This window comes from Oncorhynchus keta, chromosome 21 (genome assembly GCF_023373465.1).
Source record: "Oncorhynchus keta strain PuntledgeMale-10-30-2019 chromosome 21, Oket_V2, whole genome shotgun sequence".
NCBI lineage: Eukaryota > Metazoa > Chordata > Actinopteri > Salmoniformes > Salmonidae > Oncorhynchus > Oncorhynchus keta.
The window spans coordinates 16,250,994-16,268,513 of record NC_068441.1 but is presented as its reverse complement, the minus strand read 5'-3'; the positions used below and the strand labels follow the sequence as shown (position 1 = coordinate 16,268,513).

At 44.2% G+C, this 17,520-nt stretch overlaps 1 protein-coding gene across 1 annotated transcript in view; it reads left to right on the top strand.

Annotated features, from left to right (window-relative positions):
- camk1b (calcium/calmodulin-dependent protein kinase Ib) overlaps positions 1-17,272 on the top strand; it is an 87,409-nt gene extending 70,137 nt beyond the window's left edge. Inside the window, exons 3-12 of the mRNA XM_035796748.1 lie at positions 9,283-9,414; positions 12,274-12,348; positions 13,048-13,186; positions 13,689-13,815; positions 14,158-14,233; positions 14,383-14,495; positions 14,966-15,044; positions 15,196-15,283; positions 15,476-15,623; positions 16,003-17,272. Coding sequence (XP_035652641.1) covers positions 9,283-9,414; positions 12,274-12,348; positions 13,048-13,186; positions 13,689-13,815; positions 14,158-14,233; positions 14,383-14,495; positions 14,966-15,044; positions 15,196-15,283; positions 15,476-15,623; positions 16,003-16,106 — 1,081 coding nt within the window. The 3' untranslated portion in view covers positions 16,107-17,272. The remainder of the gene's footprint in view (positions 1-9,282; positions 9,415-12,273; positions 12,349-13,047; positions 13,187-13,688; positions 13,816-14,157; positions 14,234-14,382; positions 14,496-14,965; positions 15,045-15,195; positions 15,284-15,475; positions 15,624-16,002) is intronic.
- The last annotated feature ends 248 nt before the right edge of the window (positions 17,273-17,520 follow it).

Genomic DNA, 17,520 nt, shown 5'->3' with positions numbered 1-17,520 from the left:
GTGTCTAGAGATGAGTCAGTATGTCCTGTACTCAATATTAGTGATGGCTGTTTAACATTCTGATGACCTTGAGATAGAAGCTGTTTTTCAGTCTCTCTGTCCCAGCTTTGATTCACCTGTACTGACCTCACCTTCTGGATGATAGAGGGGTGAACAAGCAGTGGTTCGGGTAGTTATTGTCCTTGATGATCTTTTTGGCCTTGCTGTGACATCGGGTTGTGTAGGTGTCCTGGAGGGCAGGTAGTGTGCCCCCGGTGATGCGTTGTGCAGACCTCACTACCTTCTGGAGAGCCTTACGGTTGTGGGTGGAGCAGTTGCCGTACCAGGCGGTGATACAACCCGACAGGATGCTCTTGATTGTGCATCTGTAAAAGTTTGCTGCGCCTTCTTCACCACACTGTCTGTGTGGGTGGACCATTTCAGTTTGTCCATGATGTGTACACCGAGGAACTTAAAACGTTCCACCTTCTCCACTACTGTCCCGTCGATGTGGATAGGGGGCTGCTCCCTATCCATGTGGGTAGGGGGCTGCTGTTTCCTGAAGTCCACAATAATCTCCTTTGTTTTGTTGACATTGAGTATGAGGTTATTTTCCTGACACCACACTCCGAGGGCCCTCACCTCCTCCCTGTAAGCCACCTCGTTGTTGTTGGAAATCAAGCCTACCACTGTAGTGTCATCTGCAAACTTGGTGATTGAGTTGGAGGCGTGCATGGCATAGGCAGTCATGGGTGAACAGGGAATACAGGAGAGGGCACCAGTGAGAACGCACCCTTGTGGGTCCCCAATGTTGAGGATCAGCGGGGTGGAGATGTTGTTTCCTACCCTCACCACCTGAGGGCTGCCCGTCAGGAAGTCCAGGACCCAGTTGCACAGGGCGGGGTTGAGACCAAGGGTCTCGAGCTTAATGACGAGTTTGGAGGGTACTATGGGGTTAAATGCTGAGCTGTGGTCGATGACAGCATTCTTACATCGGCATTCCTCTTGTCCAGATGGGTAAGGGCAGTGTGATTGGGCCGGTAAGCAAATTGGAGTGGGTCTAGTGTCAGGTAGGGTGGAGGTGATATGGTCCTTGACTAGTCTCTCAAAGCAATTCATGATGACGGAAGTGAGTCGTTTAGCTCAGTTACCTTAGCTTTCTTGGGAACAGGAGCAATGGTGTCCTTCTTGAAGCATGTGGGAACAGCAGACTGGGATAAGTATTGATTGAATATGTCTGTAAACACACCAGCCAGCTGGTCTGCGCATGCTCGGAGGATGCGGCTGGGGATGCCGTCTGGGCCGGCAGCCTTGTGAGAGTTAACACGTTTAAATGTTTTACTCACATTGGCTGGAGTGAAGGAGAGCCCACAGGTTTTGGTAACGGGCCGTGTTGTTTAGTTTGTCTGGGAGCAAGTCATCGTGGTCCACGACGGGGCTAGTCCGTGATTGACTGTAGACCCTGCCACATACCTCTTCGTGTCTGAGCCATTGAATTGCGGCTCTACTTTGTCTCTATACTGACGCTAAGCTTGTTCGATTGCCTTGCGGAGGGAATAGCTACACTGTTTGAATTCGGTCATGTTTCTGGTCGCCTTACCCTGATTAAAAGCTGTGGTTCACGCTTTTGAAGTTTGCGCGAATCCAGTCATCAATCCTTTTCTGGTTGGGGAAGGTTTTTATAGTCGCTGTGGGTGCAACATCACCGATGCACTTGCTAATAAACTCTCTCACCGAATCAGCGTATTCATCAATGTTATTGTCCGACGCTATGCGGAACATATCCCAGTCCACGTGATCGAAGCAATCTTGCAGCGTGGAATCCGATTGGTCGGACCAGCATTGAACAGACCTGAGCACGGGCATTTCCTGTTTTAGTTCCTGTCTATAGGCTGGGGGCAACAAAATGGAGTCGTGGTCAGATTTTTCGAAAGGAGGGCGGGGGAGGGCTTTGTATGAGTCGCGGAAGTTAGAATAACAGTTATCCAGCCCGGGTCGCGCATTCAATATACTGATCAAATTTAGGGAGCCTTGTTAAAATCCCCAGTTACAATAAATGCATCCTCAGGATATGTGGTTTCTAGTTCACATAGAGTCCAATGAAGTTCTTTCAGGGCCATCGATGTGTCTCCTTGGGGGGATATACATGACTGTGATTATAATCGAAGAGAATTTTCTTGGTAGATAATGCAGTCAGCATTTGATTGTAAGGATTGTAAAGGAACAAAAGGATTTGAGTTCCTGTATGTTGTTATGATCACACCACGTCATAAGGCATACACCCCTGCCCTTCTTCTTACCAGAGAGATGTTTGTTTCTGTCGGCGCAATTCGTGAAGAAACCAGGTGGCTCTACCGACTCTGATAACGTATCCCAAGTGAGCCATGTTTCCGTGAAACAAAGAACGTTACAATCTCTGATGTCTCTCTGGAAGGAAATCCTTGCTCGGATTTGTCTACCTTGTTGTCAAGAGACTGGACATTGGCAAGTAGTGTACTCTGGAGCGGTGCGCGATGTGCCCGTCTACGGAGCCTGACCAGAAGACCGCTCCATCTGCCCCTTCTGCGGTGCCGTTGTTTTGGGTCGCCGGCTTGGATCTGATCCATTGTCCTGGGTGGTGGACCAAACAGAGGAACCGCTTCGGGAAAGTCGTATTCCTGGTCGTAATGTTGGTGAGTTGACATTGCTCCTATATCCAATAGTTCCTCCTGGCTGTATGTAATAAAACGTAAGATTTCCTGGGGTAACAATGTAAGAAGTAATACATAACGGAAACTAAAACATATTCTAACGAGGGTTAATACAGTTTGCGTAACTGTAATTACTGGTAACTGTTTCCTGTTAGCCAAAACTATTTAAGGATGTATTGCTTAATATCCGCTTTGTATAGTTTTGTATGGTGTACACTCAAGTTGGCTTGTCAGGCTGGTCAAGATATTCCCGCTCTGTCTGAGCTAGAGTGCGCCTACAACTGTAATCAATAAGTACAGAGATTGAACTGTGAGTTCGGAAATCTTACCTGTTGTCATGCGTGGTCCATGTCTCTTGAGTATCTTATATCTATGAGAGGTCTATTCTTAAGCTAGCAAGTCTTCCTAGCTGTGCCTATCTCCTTCATGTGTGGATTAGAAGATATTTCCAGTAATAACTAAATGTATGACAGTATCCCTCTTCTTTTTTTTCTTCTTTTTTTCTTTTTTTTCTTTTTAGAATTTTACCCCTTTTTTCTCCCCAATTTCGTGGTATCCAATTGTTTTGTTTTTAGTAGCTACTATCTTGTCTCATCGCTACAACTCCCGTACGGGCTCGGGAGAGACGAAGGTTGAAAGTTATGCGTCCTCCGATACATAACCCAACTAAGCCGCACTGCTTCTTAATATCACAGCGCGCATCCAACCCGGAAGCCAGCCGCACCAATGTGTCGGAGGAAACATCGTGCACCTGGCAACCTTGGTTAGCGCGCACTGCGCCCGGCCCGCCACAGGAGAGACAAGGACATCCTTACCGGCCAAGCCCTCCCTAACCCGGATGACGCTAGGCCAATTGTGCGTCTCCCCACGGACCTCCCGGTCAGTATCCCTCTTCTGAAGAAGGCACATGCCTTAACTTGATCAACCTTTTCTCTAATAACACATCTTTAGTTTTAGTCCAGTTTTCTGGGGCTGGCACAAATGTAAGCATTTCGGTCAGCCTAGGTTTACTTTCAGAGACAGAAGCAGGGGAAAAGAAGAAGCCACTTTGATCAGTCTGGCGGAGGGGTGGAGGATAGGATCGAGGGATGAGGAGAAGAGCGGAGGAAGGAGAGAAAGCAGGGGAATGAGTGCGGTCTCTTTAATTAGATAACCAGGACCATTGTTTCTGTCAGGAAGGTGTACATGTTATCAGAGGTGCTGAGGGAGGTTTGGCATGTCCACCTCAGTAGGGCTATAGCATTGGTGCCAGACGGTGGGTTTCTGGTCTGTCGTCACTGGCTTATGCAGGAACAGACTGGCGCCCCAGGCTAGCTGAGAGCTAACCCTGAGGGGGATTAGTAGCACACAGAGAACTGTCATCCTCACTATATGTAACAGGCTGTCACTCATACTGATAAACACAGCTCTATCAAGGCTCTCTTATCCTATCTTTTGTAGTCACGGCTGTCATTTCTTCATATCTCATTTTCTCAAAGTAGAGCTGAGGACGCAAGCTCCCGGCTGCTGAATTATGAAACATAACGTGGTGATTTTTTGTTGTTGTAAGAAACGATTGCTACGAATGGCATGGTGGAGAGGGTGTGGTCAGGTGGTGTTGTCTTGGACATGGAGGTCCTGAGTAGTCTGCGTGGTACCTCTGAACCAGATGGCTCTCTGTGGGCCTGGCTGACCTTTCCTTTGCCTTACTTCATTTGGCTCATATATTCTTGTTTCCAACCTGCTTGGCCAAGAGTCTTAGTTGTACAGATGGCTCAGTTGGTGAATGGTGCAGACAACACCAGGACCATGTTCAGCAGGAAGGAAATAAGAGCAAATGCCCAAGATGGTGAATTCCTATCGCAGTTCCCCTTACTAATGGGGAGCTCTGTGTCTGCTTCCCAGAATCTTAAACACGAGCAGAGACTGCTCTTATCTTAGCCTGGTACTACTTCATTTGACCTTTATTTCTGCCTCAAGACCACACTCGTTAGTGTGTGTGTGGATGGGTGTTTGCCTGTGTGTGTGTGTTTGTATCTGTGTACACTTTTTCTATGTGCGTGTGTGTAAGAGAGTGTGTTAAGCTTTGAATTCCTTTGATGCACAGCAAAGTCATTAAAATCATAGAGAGAGAGGGAGAGAAGGGAGAGAGACCAAACCACACTCACAGGGGGGTTGCTGTTAGCGACGGAAGCTAAGCAACACCAAGTCTTTATTTTAAGCTCTATTGGCAGACAGAGAAAATGTTCTCTAACACTACTCTGCTGCCAACCACGTAGAGATTAAATGGCTTAATTATTATAATGTTAGTTTTGTTTCATGTAAATCAAATACCCTTTGCTTGTCAGTGTTAATGTGTCATAAGAACAGATAGGAGAAGTGTTTCAACTTCCCCCGTTTTGATAAAGACAATGCTCTGTGCACATTCTGTCCAGTACGTCCTGTTTTAGTGTATTTTGCTTCTTTGTATGGTTTGCTTTATTCAGTGACTGTTTTATTGGTACATAATAATCTTTCTATTGGTGGGTAATAAGGTATTGTATGACATGATGACTGTGTGATGACTTGGAAAGATACTATGCAACTCTCTTAGTTCTGAACCTGTAGTTTGCATATAGATTATAGCCTTTACAAATAGTAGGCTATAGTTTGCATGTAGCGTATAGGCATGGACATGAATACAGATACAGTTGTTTGCATAATGGCTGTGAAGTGTTTACTTATACACGCACTGTTCCATGGCTGTATATAGTATACTGTGTGCATTAGAGCTGGTGTGTATGTTCTGCATACCAACAGTAGGGAAGGGGTGCTAGCTCTACACTGCAAAAAGTGAAATCTAAGCATGCCTGAATATCTTATATTAAGTGATAATTTCCTTAAAATGTGTGTGTTTTCCAGTGTTTCTTACAAAGCTACATTTTCTAATGTCATTGGCAGGTATGTGTGCTTATTTTAACCTAGCATAGGCTTAAGTAATTTATTATTTTAACATATTTTACCTTAATCATCTTATTAATATACAATATCCTGAAAACTATCTTGAAATAAGATAAATTGCATGTATAAAGGCTTTTTTAGTTTACAATATGCAAAATTATCTAATTATCTGCCAATGATGTTAGATCATTTAACATGGTAAGACAAAACAAGAAAAAAATTTAACATTTAAGTGAATTATGACTCATTATACAATGGGTGGGTCTAGTCCCGAATGCTTATTGGTTAAAACCGCATTCCAGCCGGTGTCTATTCCACAAGTTACCACCGGCTAACTTCTGGGGGGCCGCCAGGGTGCTGTAATCCCAAATTAAATGGCGGTAGATGTTTGCAAAACCAAGAAACTGTTGCAGCTGCACCCTGGACATTCGTTGAGGCCAATCCACCACTGCTTTCACCTTTCCAGGTTCCATCTGAATATTGCCCTCAGCAATGACATATCCCAGAAAGGTGGTAGAAGAGCAGTGGAACTCACTTCTCGGCTTTCACAAACAATTGGTTCTCCTGGAGGCCCTGAAGGACCTGTCTGGCATGGAGTACATGTTCTTGGGCAGATCGGGGAATAAAACAGGATGCCGTCCAGGTAGACGAACACAAACCGGTTTAGCATGTCTCGAAGCACATCATCGAAGCACATCATTGACCTAATACAAGCAGTTTGCTGGCCTCCTTTCTCCCAGATACCGGAGACTCAAAAACCTTTCTCACCTCTGCCATAAATTCCTCCAAATGATGGCAAATGGCAGATTGGTGTTCCCAAACTGCCGTAGCCCAGGAGAGCGCCCTTCATCTTTGATCGGTCTGAAGAAAACTAAGATGGATGTGGCTCAAAAATAAGCGAGCACTTAGAAATAAAACCCTGGCAGGTACCAGGATTCCCTGAATATCGCTCTGGAGGAGGTAAGCGGGGTTCACGGGGAGACGGGATAGGCTGTACCAACTCACCACAAATAGGGAAAAAATTACTGGGTTTTTCTAGAGGTGGTTGACAGTCTCTAAGCTAACTCACTGATTTTCTCCATAATAGCCTTTAACCCATGGTCGTGGCATTCCGTCAAGGAACTGAGCCCTTCCAAAAGGCCCTGTAGAAACTCCTGATGTCTCCCAATGGTGGCTCCCTGCAGGGAGCTGGTCCAAGTCTGCTGGGTCTGTCATGGCCAGTTCGTACTAACTATCACGACACAAGGCGAGACCCAGATGCAGACACAGGAGGCAGATGGTTGGAGTCTTACAATATATTAATATTTATTAATCCAATATGGAAAGGCAAGAGAATGATTGTTGACAAGCAAAAGGGACAAAAACCAATTAAGAGTCCGGAAGGTACCAAAGGGCAGGCAGAATCAAGGTCAGTGCAGGCAGGCGGGAAAGTAGTCCAGAGTCAGGCTGGAGTCAAGACTTGGAAGACTAACAAAAAGAGAATAGCAAAAGGAGTACGGGAAAAACATGCTGGTTGACTTGACTAACATACAAGACTAACTGGCACAGAGAGACAGGAAACACAGGGATAAATACACTGGGGAAAATAAGCGACACCTGGAGGGGGTGGAGACAATCACAGGAACATGTGAAACAGATCAGGGCGTGACAGTGTTAGAGGACAATACTTTTTCACTGGGACTAAAGCTTCAATAAAATTGGCTTTGAGTGTACTTTTTACTCCCTCCCCTAGGGACCCTGCCTGGCTATTCTTATGTAAAAGTGTTTGTTTCAAACAGTGATGATCTTAAGGCTCCGTTGGGACACTAGACTGTCAGCATAGTGACAGACTGTCTTTAGAAGCTCAGAAGCAAAATGTTGATTTTAGAGACTGACTGTGAAGGGACAGTTGGCTGTTAAAATACATTTCTTCTAGGATGCTTGACTATGTGAGCATTTGGCTGTTTTAACTGTTGACTGACTGAAATACTGTTGACTAAATGTTAGTTTAGTTGACTGTTTGACTAGTACCGTAGTCTGTATAGAAGAGCACAGCTGTCAACTGTTGTGATAGGTGTGTGTTTGGATAGTGTCTATGTGAGTGTATCTCAGAGGAGGCTCTGTCTGCTGGTATTAGTAGTATGCTGAGACAGTTTAGTGTTGAATAGCATCAGGGTCAGGCGTCTTCCCGGACTTGTGTCTCTTGGTGATGATAAGAACATCCTGTTAGGATCAGCTCAGTAAACACACCCACAACTCTGCTCTGCTCCATCTCAGCCAAGGCCCACAGCACATCACTGAACCAAAACCACTTGCTCTGTTCTTATGAATTAGTCATCATACTGCATAGACTTGTTTTCTTAACATCCCTCAGGATTTTCTGCTTTAATCAGAGCGATCAATGTTGTTTGGTTATGAAATACTTATAGATGATTAAATCTTTCTAGATCTTTTTTTCTAAGGCATTGTTATCAGTCATACATCTAAATGTACTTTTTAGACTAGATCATGTTTACTGTCTGTAATTACGTATCTTCTGAGTAAACAGAACACATTGACACATGAGAGGGTGTGGTACTGTCAATAGAGCTGGCTAATCCTGAAACAGTCTGGCAAGCTTATGAGATCATCATTATCATTATCATCATCCATCATCGTCATTATCACTGGTCTTTTTTTTGCCCTCTCTGCCATTTCTAGTCTGGTCCCTCCTGGTGGCTTCATAGTTCAGAATGGCAACTGCCCCAGATTCTAGAGAGGAATTTGAACTGGTATCCTCCCACCCCCTGATGCAAGGCTAGATTTGGGCCCAGAATCATAATGATCTGTTTAGAACAGTGCTTCCTAAGTGGTGGGCTGTGGCCAGTCCCCTTGGGTTGCAGCTGGGTTCCGTTTCCACAGTAGTTAGATCAGTGGTTCCCAAACTTTTTCCATCATTGGGGAACATCCTCACTCTCTCACTCACTTTCTCTCTCTCTCACTTTCTCTCTCTCACTTTCTCTCTTTCTCATTTTCTCTCTCTCTCACTTTCTCTCTCTCTCACTTTCTCTCTCTCTCTCTCTCTCACTTTCTCTCTTTCTCTTTCACTCTTTCACTCTCCCACTCTCTCCGTCATTCTTCATTATGTCTATCTCTCTCATGAGTTGACCTATGGTGTTTCCCAGATGATGCATCAGCATCATGGCAAAAGCCTCCTGGGTCACGGCCAACTGTGGCTTTAGAATCTGGCCAGAAATAAAGTCTATTTTATCTAGTGAGACTAGAAAATTGTTTAATTTGGGTAAAATTGCAAAAAACGATTTTGTAACCCCTGCTTGTTGAGACAAGATTGCGAGGTTTTCCAGATCTTGCTCCACTGACTTCAGAATGGGTACTGGAGCACTGATAATATACCTGTACATAGTAATGCCAACCAATATCCTCCCAGGCAAATGTCTAGTTTCCTCAGTATTCATTTAGAGGAGAAATTAAGAACATCTTTTCTTGTATCTAGGCCTCTTAGTAACATTTAGAATGGTTTGAATGGACAATGGACTCCAACTGTAGAGCTGGATTCTTTCTGGTTCATAACCTTTTACAATGATTTTTTTCCTCTGTTGTCTATTGGAGGGATGGCCTGGATTACTAATTAAAATGGTTGCTGAGAAAAAATGATGTGAATAAGATGTGATTGGCGGTCTGTGATGTCTTTGGCTGACCTGTCTTTGTGTTTCAGGGGGGCTTTCTCTGAGGTGGTCCTAGCGGAAGAGAAGAGGACACAGAAACTGGTGGCCATCAAATGCATCCCTAAGAAAGCCCTGGAAGGCAAAGAGAACAGCATAGAAAATGAGATCGCTGTCCTCCACAAGTGAGTGATGAACACACACACATTTACACGCCCTTGTTGCTTATTGATGTTAGGGGAGCAAGTGATTTAACTCTGAGACAGATAGTGACTACAGTTGCAGTAATGACAGTCTGGTTAAAATACCTCCCTTTAAAACTGCGGAATTACGGACTAAGCCGGAAACTATGAAACTAGAGGGGCTTAAGCTATTTATAGTGCTCTTGTTACCTGGGTTACATGAGACACAGAGGCCTAGTGAATATACAGGGATATTTCTAGAGCTGAGAATGTGGGGATGAGAGAGAGATTGTGAGGGAGAGAGAAAGAGAAAGAAGGAAAGAGATAGACAGAAAGAGAGAGAGAGAGATACAGAGAGAGACTCTTAAACTCGACTTGTAAGTCGCTCTGGATAAGAGCGTCTGCTAAATGACTTAAATGTAAATGTAAACTCCTAAAAGCCAAATTAAGCCAGAATTGTAACATTTTCATTGCAGATCACCTCATTCTTCTCGTAGTGACACAGCCTCCTACTCTTCCCATTAGTGTATTCCCATGAGGTCATGAACTGTCAGAGAAACCTGAAGTGAGTTTCTGAACTCTGTCTGTCTGTTTACCCAATTACTCAAGGCAAGATGGCTGCCTCTTAATGACGGTGTAAAACATCTGTTAGAGGACATCACTACAGCACCCATGAAACAACTTGTCTGACAACTCAAAATGAATTCTTCCTCTGCACTATGTTCGCTACATACTTCAGTCCGAGGCTGCCATCGTTGAAGTCGTTTGTGGTGACGTCAAAATTAAGGGTGTTATACAAAACAAAGTCATCAGCGATCGGATCATCTCTAACCAATCAGAGTATCAAAGCCATTGACGAATTTTCAAAACGCCGCTTTGTATTCTGGCTCTGGCCCATCCATCAGTTTCTGGGACCAATCAGAATGGTTAGAATGTGTTCGTGTTCTAGAAATCGTTGGGGAGGTACTCAGATCCAGACTCATAGCGGAGAAGACACTAAAGTCTGTGGGCGTGGCATAGCGTTTGGCTGGAGCAAGGATTTTGGCTAGTAAGGCAATGAAACAAGACAAAGCTGCTGAGTCACCCAGAGTTGCATCAGACAGCACAAAGTAAAAAACAGTGTAGAATATAGTGGGTAGTTGGTATCAGTGGGAAGGGTTGTGGATAGTTATCTGTTAACAGTCTGTAATCAACCCCAAGCCCCTACAAACCTCTTCATGGTCCCGCATAGATCTGTAACATCACATGGCAAAGTGTTAATCAAGTTTATACAAATAAGAGGGACAGTTTCTTACTTCTTACTGAGAGAGAGAGAAATAAGGATAACCCTTTATAGCTGTTGAAGGGGCTTCCCTTACTCTACTATAGTTTAGCCTACTGTACTGTACTGCATGTATCCCCCCAGAGTCCTGCACAAAACCATTAGTCAGCCCCTGCATGTAGCAATTCATTACCTCTGCTCACTCTCTCAACTCAATGAAACACTTTACAGAGACCATAATGAAATTGAAAGGCTTTTATAATCTCCCTCTTGTCTCAGTTGGATCCCTGCCAATGATAATCTGTTGTGATGTTCCCCAGGCAGCAATGTTTCAGACAGGGCATAGGAACACACGTGATACAAAATTGATACTGCGGTGCAGTCCATTTTTGTTTTGGCCTCTCTCCGAGCCGTGCCAGTGTGACAAGTGTCTGTCATCACTGGGGTGCCTGCCATCTCAAAATGTAGTGACACAGAGGGATGGACTATCAGTAGCTTAAGGGGAAAGTAATGTATTCTACCTGCGCTGTGCCATGATACTTTGGTGTAAAGAGAGAGACACCTATTGATAGAGGAGCTACTCTGTTGTAGTCATAGGAGGATTTGGCCTTGTGTTGGAGCATTGTTAGCTTTCTACCCCAATTCATGGCTCCTACACTCAAGCTGAGCTCAAACCAAAGGTTGAAAAATGACAGTAAAGAAGATTGTGAGGAGTGTCTGAGTGAGTGAGTGAGTGAGTGAGTGAGTGAGTGAGTGAGTGAGTAGTGAGTGTGTATGTGTGTGTGCGTGTCTGGGGTGTGCGTGTATGTAAACAGTCTTTCTCAGTCTTTGAGTGTAAGGTGAAGTGTTGTAGGTGGGCAGCATGGGGATGATGGAAGAAAGCCACCTCCAGAGCCGTGACTCACCTGCTCAGTGTTCTGTTCTGTCTCCACGCCAATGACTCTCAGGGGGGCGTCAGAATACACTGCTCAACCAATTAGAGAGACGCCTGCCACCACACAGTCAACACTGGCAACACAACTCTAGCTCCAGCTTAAACTAATATTAGTGATAATTAGTATCATACATATTGTAATCTCTCGTCGACGGACTGTGTAACCAGAAATGGTACCGTAGAGCTGTCATGATATAATGGAAGATGTGAGATAATGGGCAGCATTAGTTCCGGTGCTTTGGACAAATGATTTCGCAGGTGTTAGCATCTTTCGAATTTCCGAAGGTGAGGGGACATTTGGCCTACAGATTTGTCATAACTTGCAAAGAGAGAGGGTGGAGCTCTTATTTCCTTCTCTTAACATGGACCCAGAACTTAATCAACCATCTGACCAATTACATGAGACTTTAGCTCTGGGTTAACCAAGATTATATATAACCGAGATTATATATAAAGTACCTTTTTAATATAAAATAATACTTGTTCATATGAAGTGCTCTCTATGATGTTTATTTAGATACAGAATTAATGAGAATGATCTCAGAGAAAATCATAGAATGCTATGTTTAACCATCATACGTTGTCAGACAGTTCTGTATTTCTAATGGTAATGTACAATGTTTGTGACTTTGACTCTTTTTCTCTCTTTCTCTCTCTCTATCTCTAGGTTAAAACATGCCAACATTGTCTCCCTGGAGGACATCTTTGAGAGTAAATCTCACCTCTACCTGGTTATGCAGCTGTGAGTGATCATCCTGCCTCTTATCTTTTTCTCTCTCTCTGTTCTCCTTCTACCCATGTTACCCCTTTCTGTCCCTCAACCAAGTCACTCTCTGACTTGTGAAGAGGCAGCCTTCAGTTTGAAAACTTTCAAGATTATTCCTCTGCAATGTATGTGTGTTTGCGTGTGTGTATTAGACTCCCTGATCCCAACGGAAGTCAAGTCACAGACTGCCCCCCCCCCCACACACACACTCACACACACACACAGAGAAGAGAAGGAATGGTATGTGAGAGAGATAGAGATTGCTTTTACTGTTGAAAACAGTGGATGGTGAGGGGGGTGTTCACTTTAGCAACACTGCCGTAAGGGCATTCAGATTTAACCAAAGAACAGTTGGGGGTTCGCACAAACAAAAATCCCCTTTATCCCTCTCTTTCTTCCCCCCCTTCCTTCCCTCCTCTTTCTCTCACTCTTTTTCTCTGTCCCTCTCTCTCTCTCTCTCTCACTCTTTTTCTCTGTCCCCCTCTCTCTCTCTCTCTCTCTCTGGGAGGCAGCATGACATGGCTTTAGCTTGTTGTTAGAGCTGATACACAGAGAGCAGTGGTGGGTTCATCTAGGAAGAAGCAATGCCTCCACCTAGTGGTGATGTAGGCATATAGCAGGAAGTTAAATGGACATAGCAGGTGTACATCAGACGCTTTCCTCCTCTCTGTCCAGGGTGTCTGGTGGGGAGCTGTTTGACAGGATAGTGGAGAAGGGCTTTTACACAGAAAAAGATGCCAGCAAGCTCATCCAGCAGATCCTGGACGCTGTCAAATACCTCCATGACATGGGCATCGTACACCGCGACCTGAAGGTAAGCCTGGGTTAGGGGTCAAGGGTCAGGTGGTGTGTATGACAGTGAAAGAGGAGATTTCAGTGTTTAACACTGGAGTCATTTACCTTCTTCTTTCTGTCCAATGACTGAATAGTCACAATACTGGATGTATGATAGCCACTCTATAAGATGAAGACACCAGGTGTGCTATGAAAATTGCAACTTTGAATTTCAACCATTTGACTATTTTGCGATTAGTGTATTACTAATTACTAGAGGTTTAAGGGTGACCTTATAGTATGGAACATGTTTGTTGCCTAGGCACATGATGCCTTTGTCCCAATCATTTTTTAGTGCCTTTTAAACTAGATGAATTATCTTTACTCCTCTAATGAGATCATTTGTTTACAGGCAGTTCAGCAGCGTGTAAACTGATTGATCATTAGTTTGAATAACAAATTATTTCCCCAGTTTGTGTGTGTCTGTTTATAAAATGTTAGTGAACAATAAAGTTGATTGAATGCTCTGTCTTCTTTTCCAGCCGGAGAACCTTCTGTACTACAGTATGGAAGAGGACTCTAAGATCATGATCAGTGACTTTGGCCTGTCGAAGATCGAGGGATCTGGAAGTGTCATGTCCACAGCCTGCGGAACACCAGGATACGTGGGTAAGGAGGACTGGTACTGATCAGTACATGCCTTTGCGTGTGTCTGTCTATGTTTCAAGAGCATGATTTCTATGATTTAGGGCTCTTTTCTATCCGTATTGCGAAAATCCAGCATTTTAGCATGGTTTAAATTAAAAGGCATTGTTCCCGCGTTTAGCGGAGACTGCACTCACTGTAAATGGTTCAATAGGAAATGACCTTTACATTTATAGCGCTACAATCGCTTCAGCAATACAGATTGAAAAGAGCCCTCTGTTTTGAGAGCAAGCGCACACCCAGTGATCATGTCAGGCAAGATGTGTAATGATGCTGATGAAAACACTGCTCTCTTATCGTTGGCAGCCCCTGAAGTATTGGCCCAGAAACCCTACAGCAAGGCGGTGGACTGTTGGTCAATCGGTGTCATCGCCTACATCCTGTGAGTCATGGGGTTGGACTGGCTCTTTCACTTTAGTCTTTCTCCTACCAGTCTTACTGTGTTACCCTAGTATCCACTTCATTATTTTCAACAATCAACTCATTCCCTAACTCTCACATGATGCCTTTGTGCTCTTTATTCTGACGCAGTTTGTGTGGATACCCTCCGTTCTATGACGAGAACGACGCCAAGCTTTTTGAGCAGATTCTGAAGGCTGAATATGAGTTTGACTCTCCTTACTGGGATGATATCTCTGACTCAGGTCCAGTAGACCTATGTTGTCATTATTAGTTCTGTTTGTCAGCAGTTTCATATTATTGTAAATGACTTACCTTGGTCTGGGGTTTGTTATGGTTTGAGTGTTCCTGCCAAGCTGTCAGTGTGTGTGTGATGGGATTAACCATAATACACTCACTGGCCATAGAACAATCACTGAGGCCCTGTGAGATCACCATTACATAGAGCTCTGGGGGTCATGGTACAGTACATAGTCCTGTGGGGAGTTTCTGAAGTCAGGCCAAAGGCACATGGCCAGTTTATGTATTTTACTGTCAAGTCAGTCTGGACAGTTTCTGCTGCAGTGAAGCTCCTTTTACTGTAGTAGCCTAGGAGTCCTTTTCTGCATCAGCTACCTTTTTATTCTGTGTAAGTAGCATCATTAGATCTAATCTATGTTTTTTTTTAAACATTGCATTTGAGTTAAATATATGACTTTTCATTCTGTGTTTTCAGCCAAAGACTTCATAGTCCACTTGATGGAGAAGGACCCCAGGATACGCTACACATGTGACCAGGCTCTGCAGCACCCCTGGTAGTGAACACCATCTTCTCCGTCACAATACACACAACGCGACTTTATCATGTCGAGAATAATCGACTAAATGTCTACTTTTGCCAAGCGTTCACCTGTTCTTGTGACAACCAGCAGAAGTTGTCCCCTCATGTCTTTCTCTGTCCCTCAGGATCGCTGGTGACACCGCTCTAGATAAGAACATCCATGAGTCTGTCAGTGCTCAGATCAGGAAGAACTTTGCCAAGAGCAAGTGGAGGGTGAGTTACTTTTTTTGGTCCTCGTCAAAATGCAAATACATTTTTGCTGGTGTGCTGTGTTTAGTATATTAGTAGAATACTAAAGATCCTGCAGTATTCAGCGGACTATTATTAAGTCAGTAAAGTTGTTATGGCGTTTATCATGTATCACTTTTCAAAATTCTGATCTTAATTTAAATGTTCTGCCCGCAGCAAGCGTTTAATGCCACGGCGGTGGTGCGTCATATGAGGCGTCTGCAGCTGGGCACCAGTCAGGAGGCCGCCAGTCAGACCACCCTGCCCAGCCCTCTCAGAGCCCACCTGCTGCTGTCTGAGGCCACAGAAACAGAGGACACCACTGGTCAGTGGGTCAAAGCACCGCCACACCACACAAGTTAGGACTATTCAAGTGTAGCAAAACTTATTCAAATCTGTGGAGACACGACTTGATATTGTGAAAAATACTTAATTTTGCTGTTCTGTTTTGTTCATTCATCCCCAGTGGGTCTTGTTGCTAGGTACAGTATGTTTCCAGAAAATAACCAGTCCCTTTCACAGTGTATTAGGCTCAGGATTACGCACGTCTCAAAACACTGTCTCAGTCAGTAACACTTTGATATGTAATCCTTGCCTAGTGTCCAGGCTGAAAAAGGCTAATAAGAGGCAGATTTATAGTGGAGAAGAGTTTTCAGATCTATGTGTGGTGATCCTCTCCCTCGCTCTCTCTCTCTGTGTTCCAGAGTCTCCGTGTGAGGGGGGCTGCTCCCAGAGTGCTGATGGGGGGGCGGAGCGCGACCACCTCTCCAACTGCACCTACCGCTGCCATCCAACCAGCAGGGTCTGATCCCTGCACACCCAAGCCACGCGAGGCCAACCAATGACTTTCCCATTTACCTCTGGAGACCAGAGAACTCCCTTGTCTGGCCAGAAATACAGAGTTGTTCCAGCAACCCGCCACCAGGAGGGGCAGGCAGGTTATGAATCCAGGGTGGGGAGGAGGGACTCGATGTCAACAGAGGAGGTCATTTGAACGGATTGGGTGAGAGCGGGGGATGAGATGAGAGGGTAGAGGAAAGGAAAGGAAGAGAACATTGAGAAAGAGGTATGGTGCCCAGAATAATCCTGGCTCATATATTTTGGAAGCGGGACAGAGCTTGGACAGGGTTTTACTCATCCTTTTAAAATGTGCGTCTGCTTTTTATATCTCTGCATTTATGTGCATGGTGTTTTCTATCTTCATTGTCTTTCCACTTTGACAGAATCCATGGATGATTTCTGCATGATGAGGTGACAGGTCCCCTTGCATGTTGGCGGCAGGTGTTTTATAGCGTGACGAGTCTATTGCAAAATCGTGTATGGTGGTAATCATTATGTTATAGTTCCTGTACTGCAGATACACATCTTTATGACCTTAATGAATTTAGTCCTTCAGCATTACATTTGTATGGCTTTGTTGTATCTTAATATTATTTTTATATATAAATGTAGCCCTAGAAGCATTCACCTAATACCACATCTGGATAATCAATGTGAGAATACTCCATCCATTGGGCTAGTATACAGTAGACCCAGCATTTAGCTAGATCTGTTCTTTCTTCTATTTTTTCTCAGCATGGTTGTGTTTCACAACTGTAAGTTTGTGGTTGTGCTCCCACCACAGGCTTGTAACAGAATGCTGCCTTTAGAACAGTATCAAATGTTTATTTTCTGGTGGCTTTTAGAAATCTGAAGATACATCTCTATATCTCTGCACAGTTGAAGGAGCATTAGCGGCTATTTCATTTCTATCGTTGTATGTTTGTATATATTTCAATGTGGCAATTCTATCGTTAAATACAGACTTTCACCTCGGTCCAGATCTGTCCAGATCGCTTTTCCAGTTGAGAAGTGTAATACCCTGGAGATAGACTTACATACACAGCCATTCCTCTTAGTACTAGTTAATACTTCATTTTTTCAAGCCTTTGTATCTGTACAGAGAGAACTTGAATTAAAGAATGTAAATATACATCTCATTGTCTCACCTCATAATTTCTTCTCTCTCACTCATCATAATTAAGCAAGAAGGCACAAGTGGGTGTGGTATACGGCCAATATACCACGGCTATGGGCTGTTCTTAAGCACGATGCAACGTGGAGTGCCTGGATACAGCCCTTAGCAGTGGTATATTGGCCATACAGTATACCACAAACCCCCGAGGTGCCTTATTGCTTACCAAGGTAATTAGAGTAGTAAAAATAAACTTTTTGTCATACAC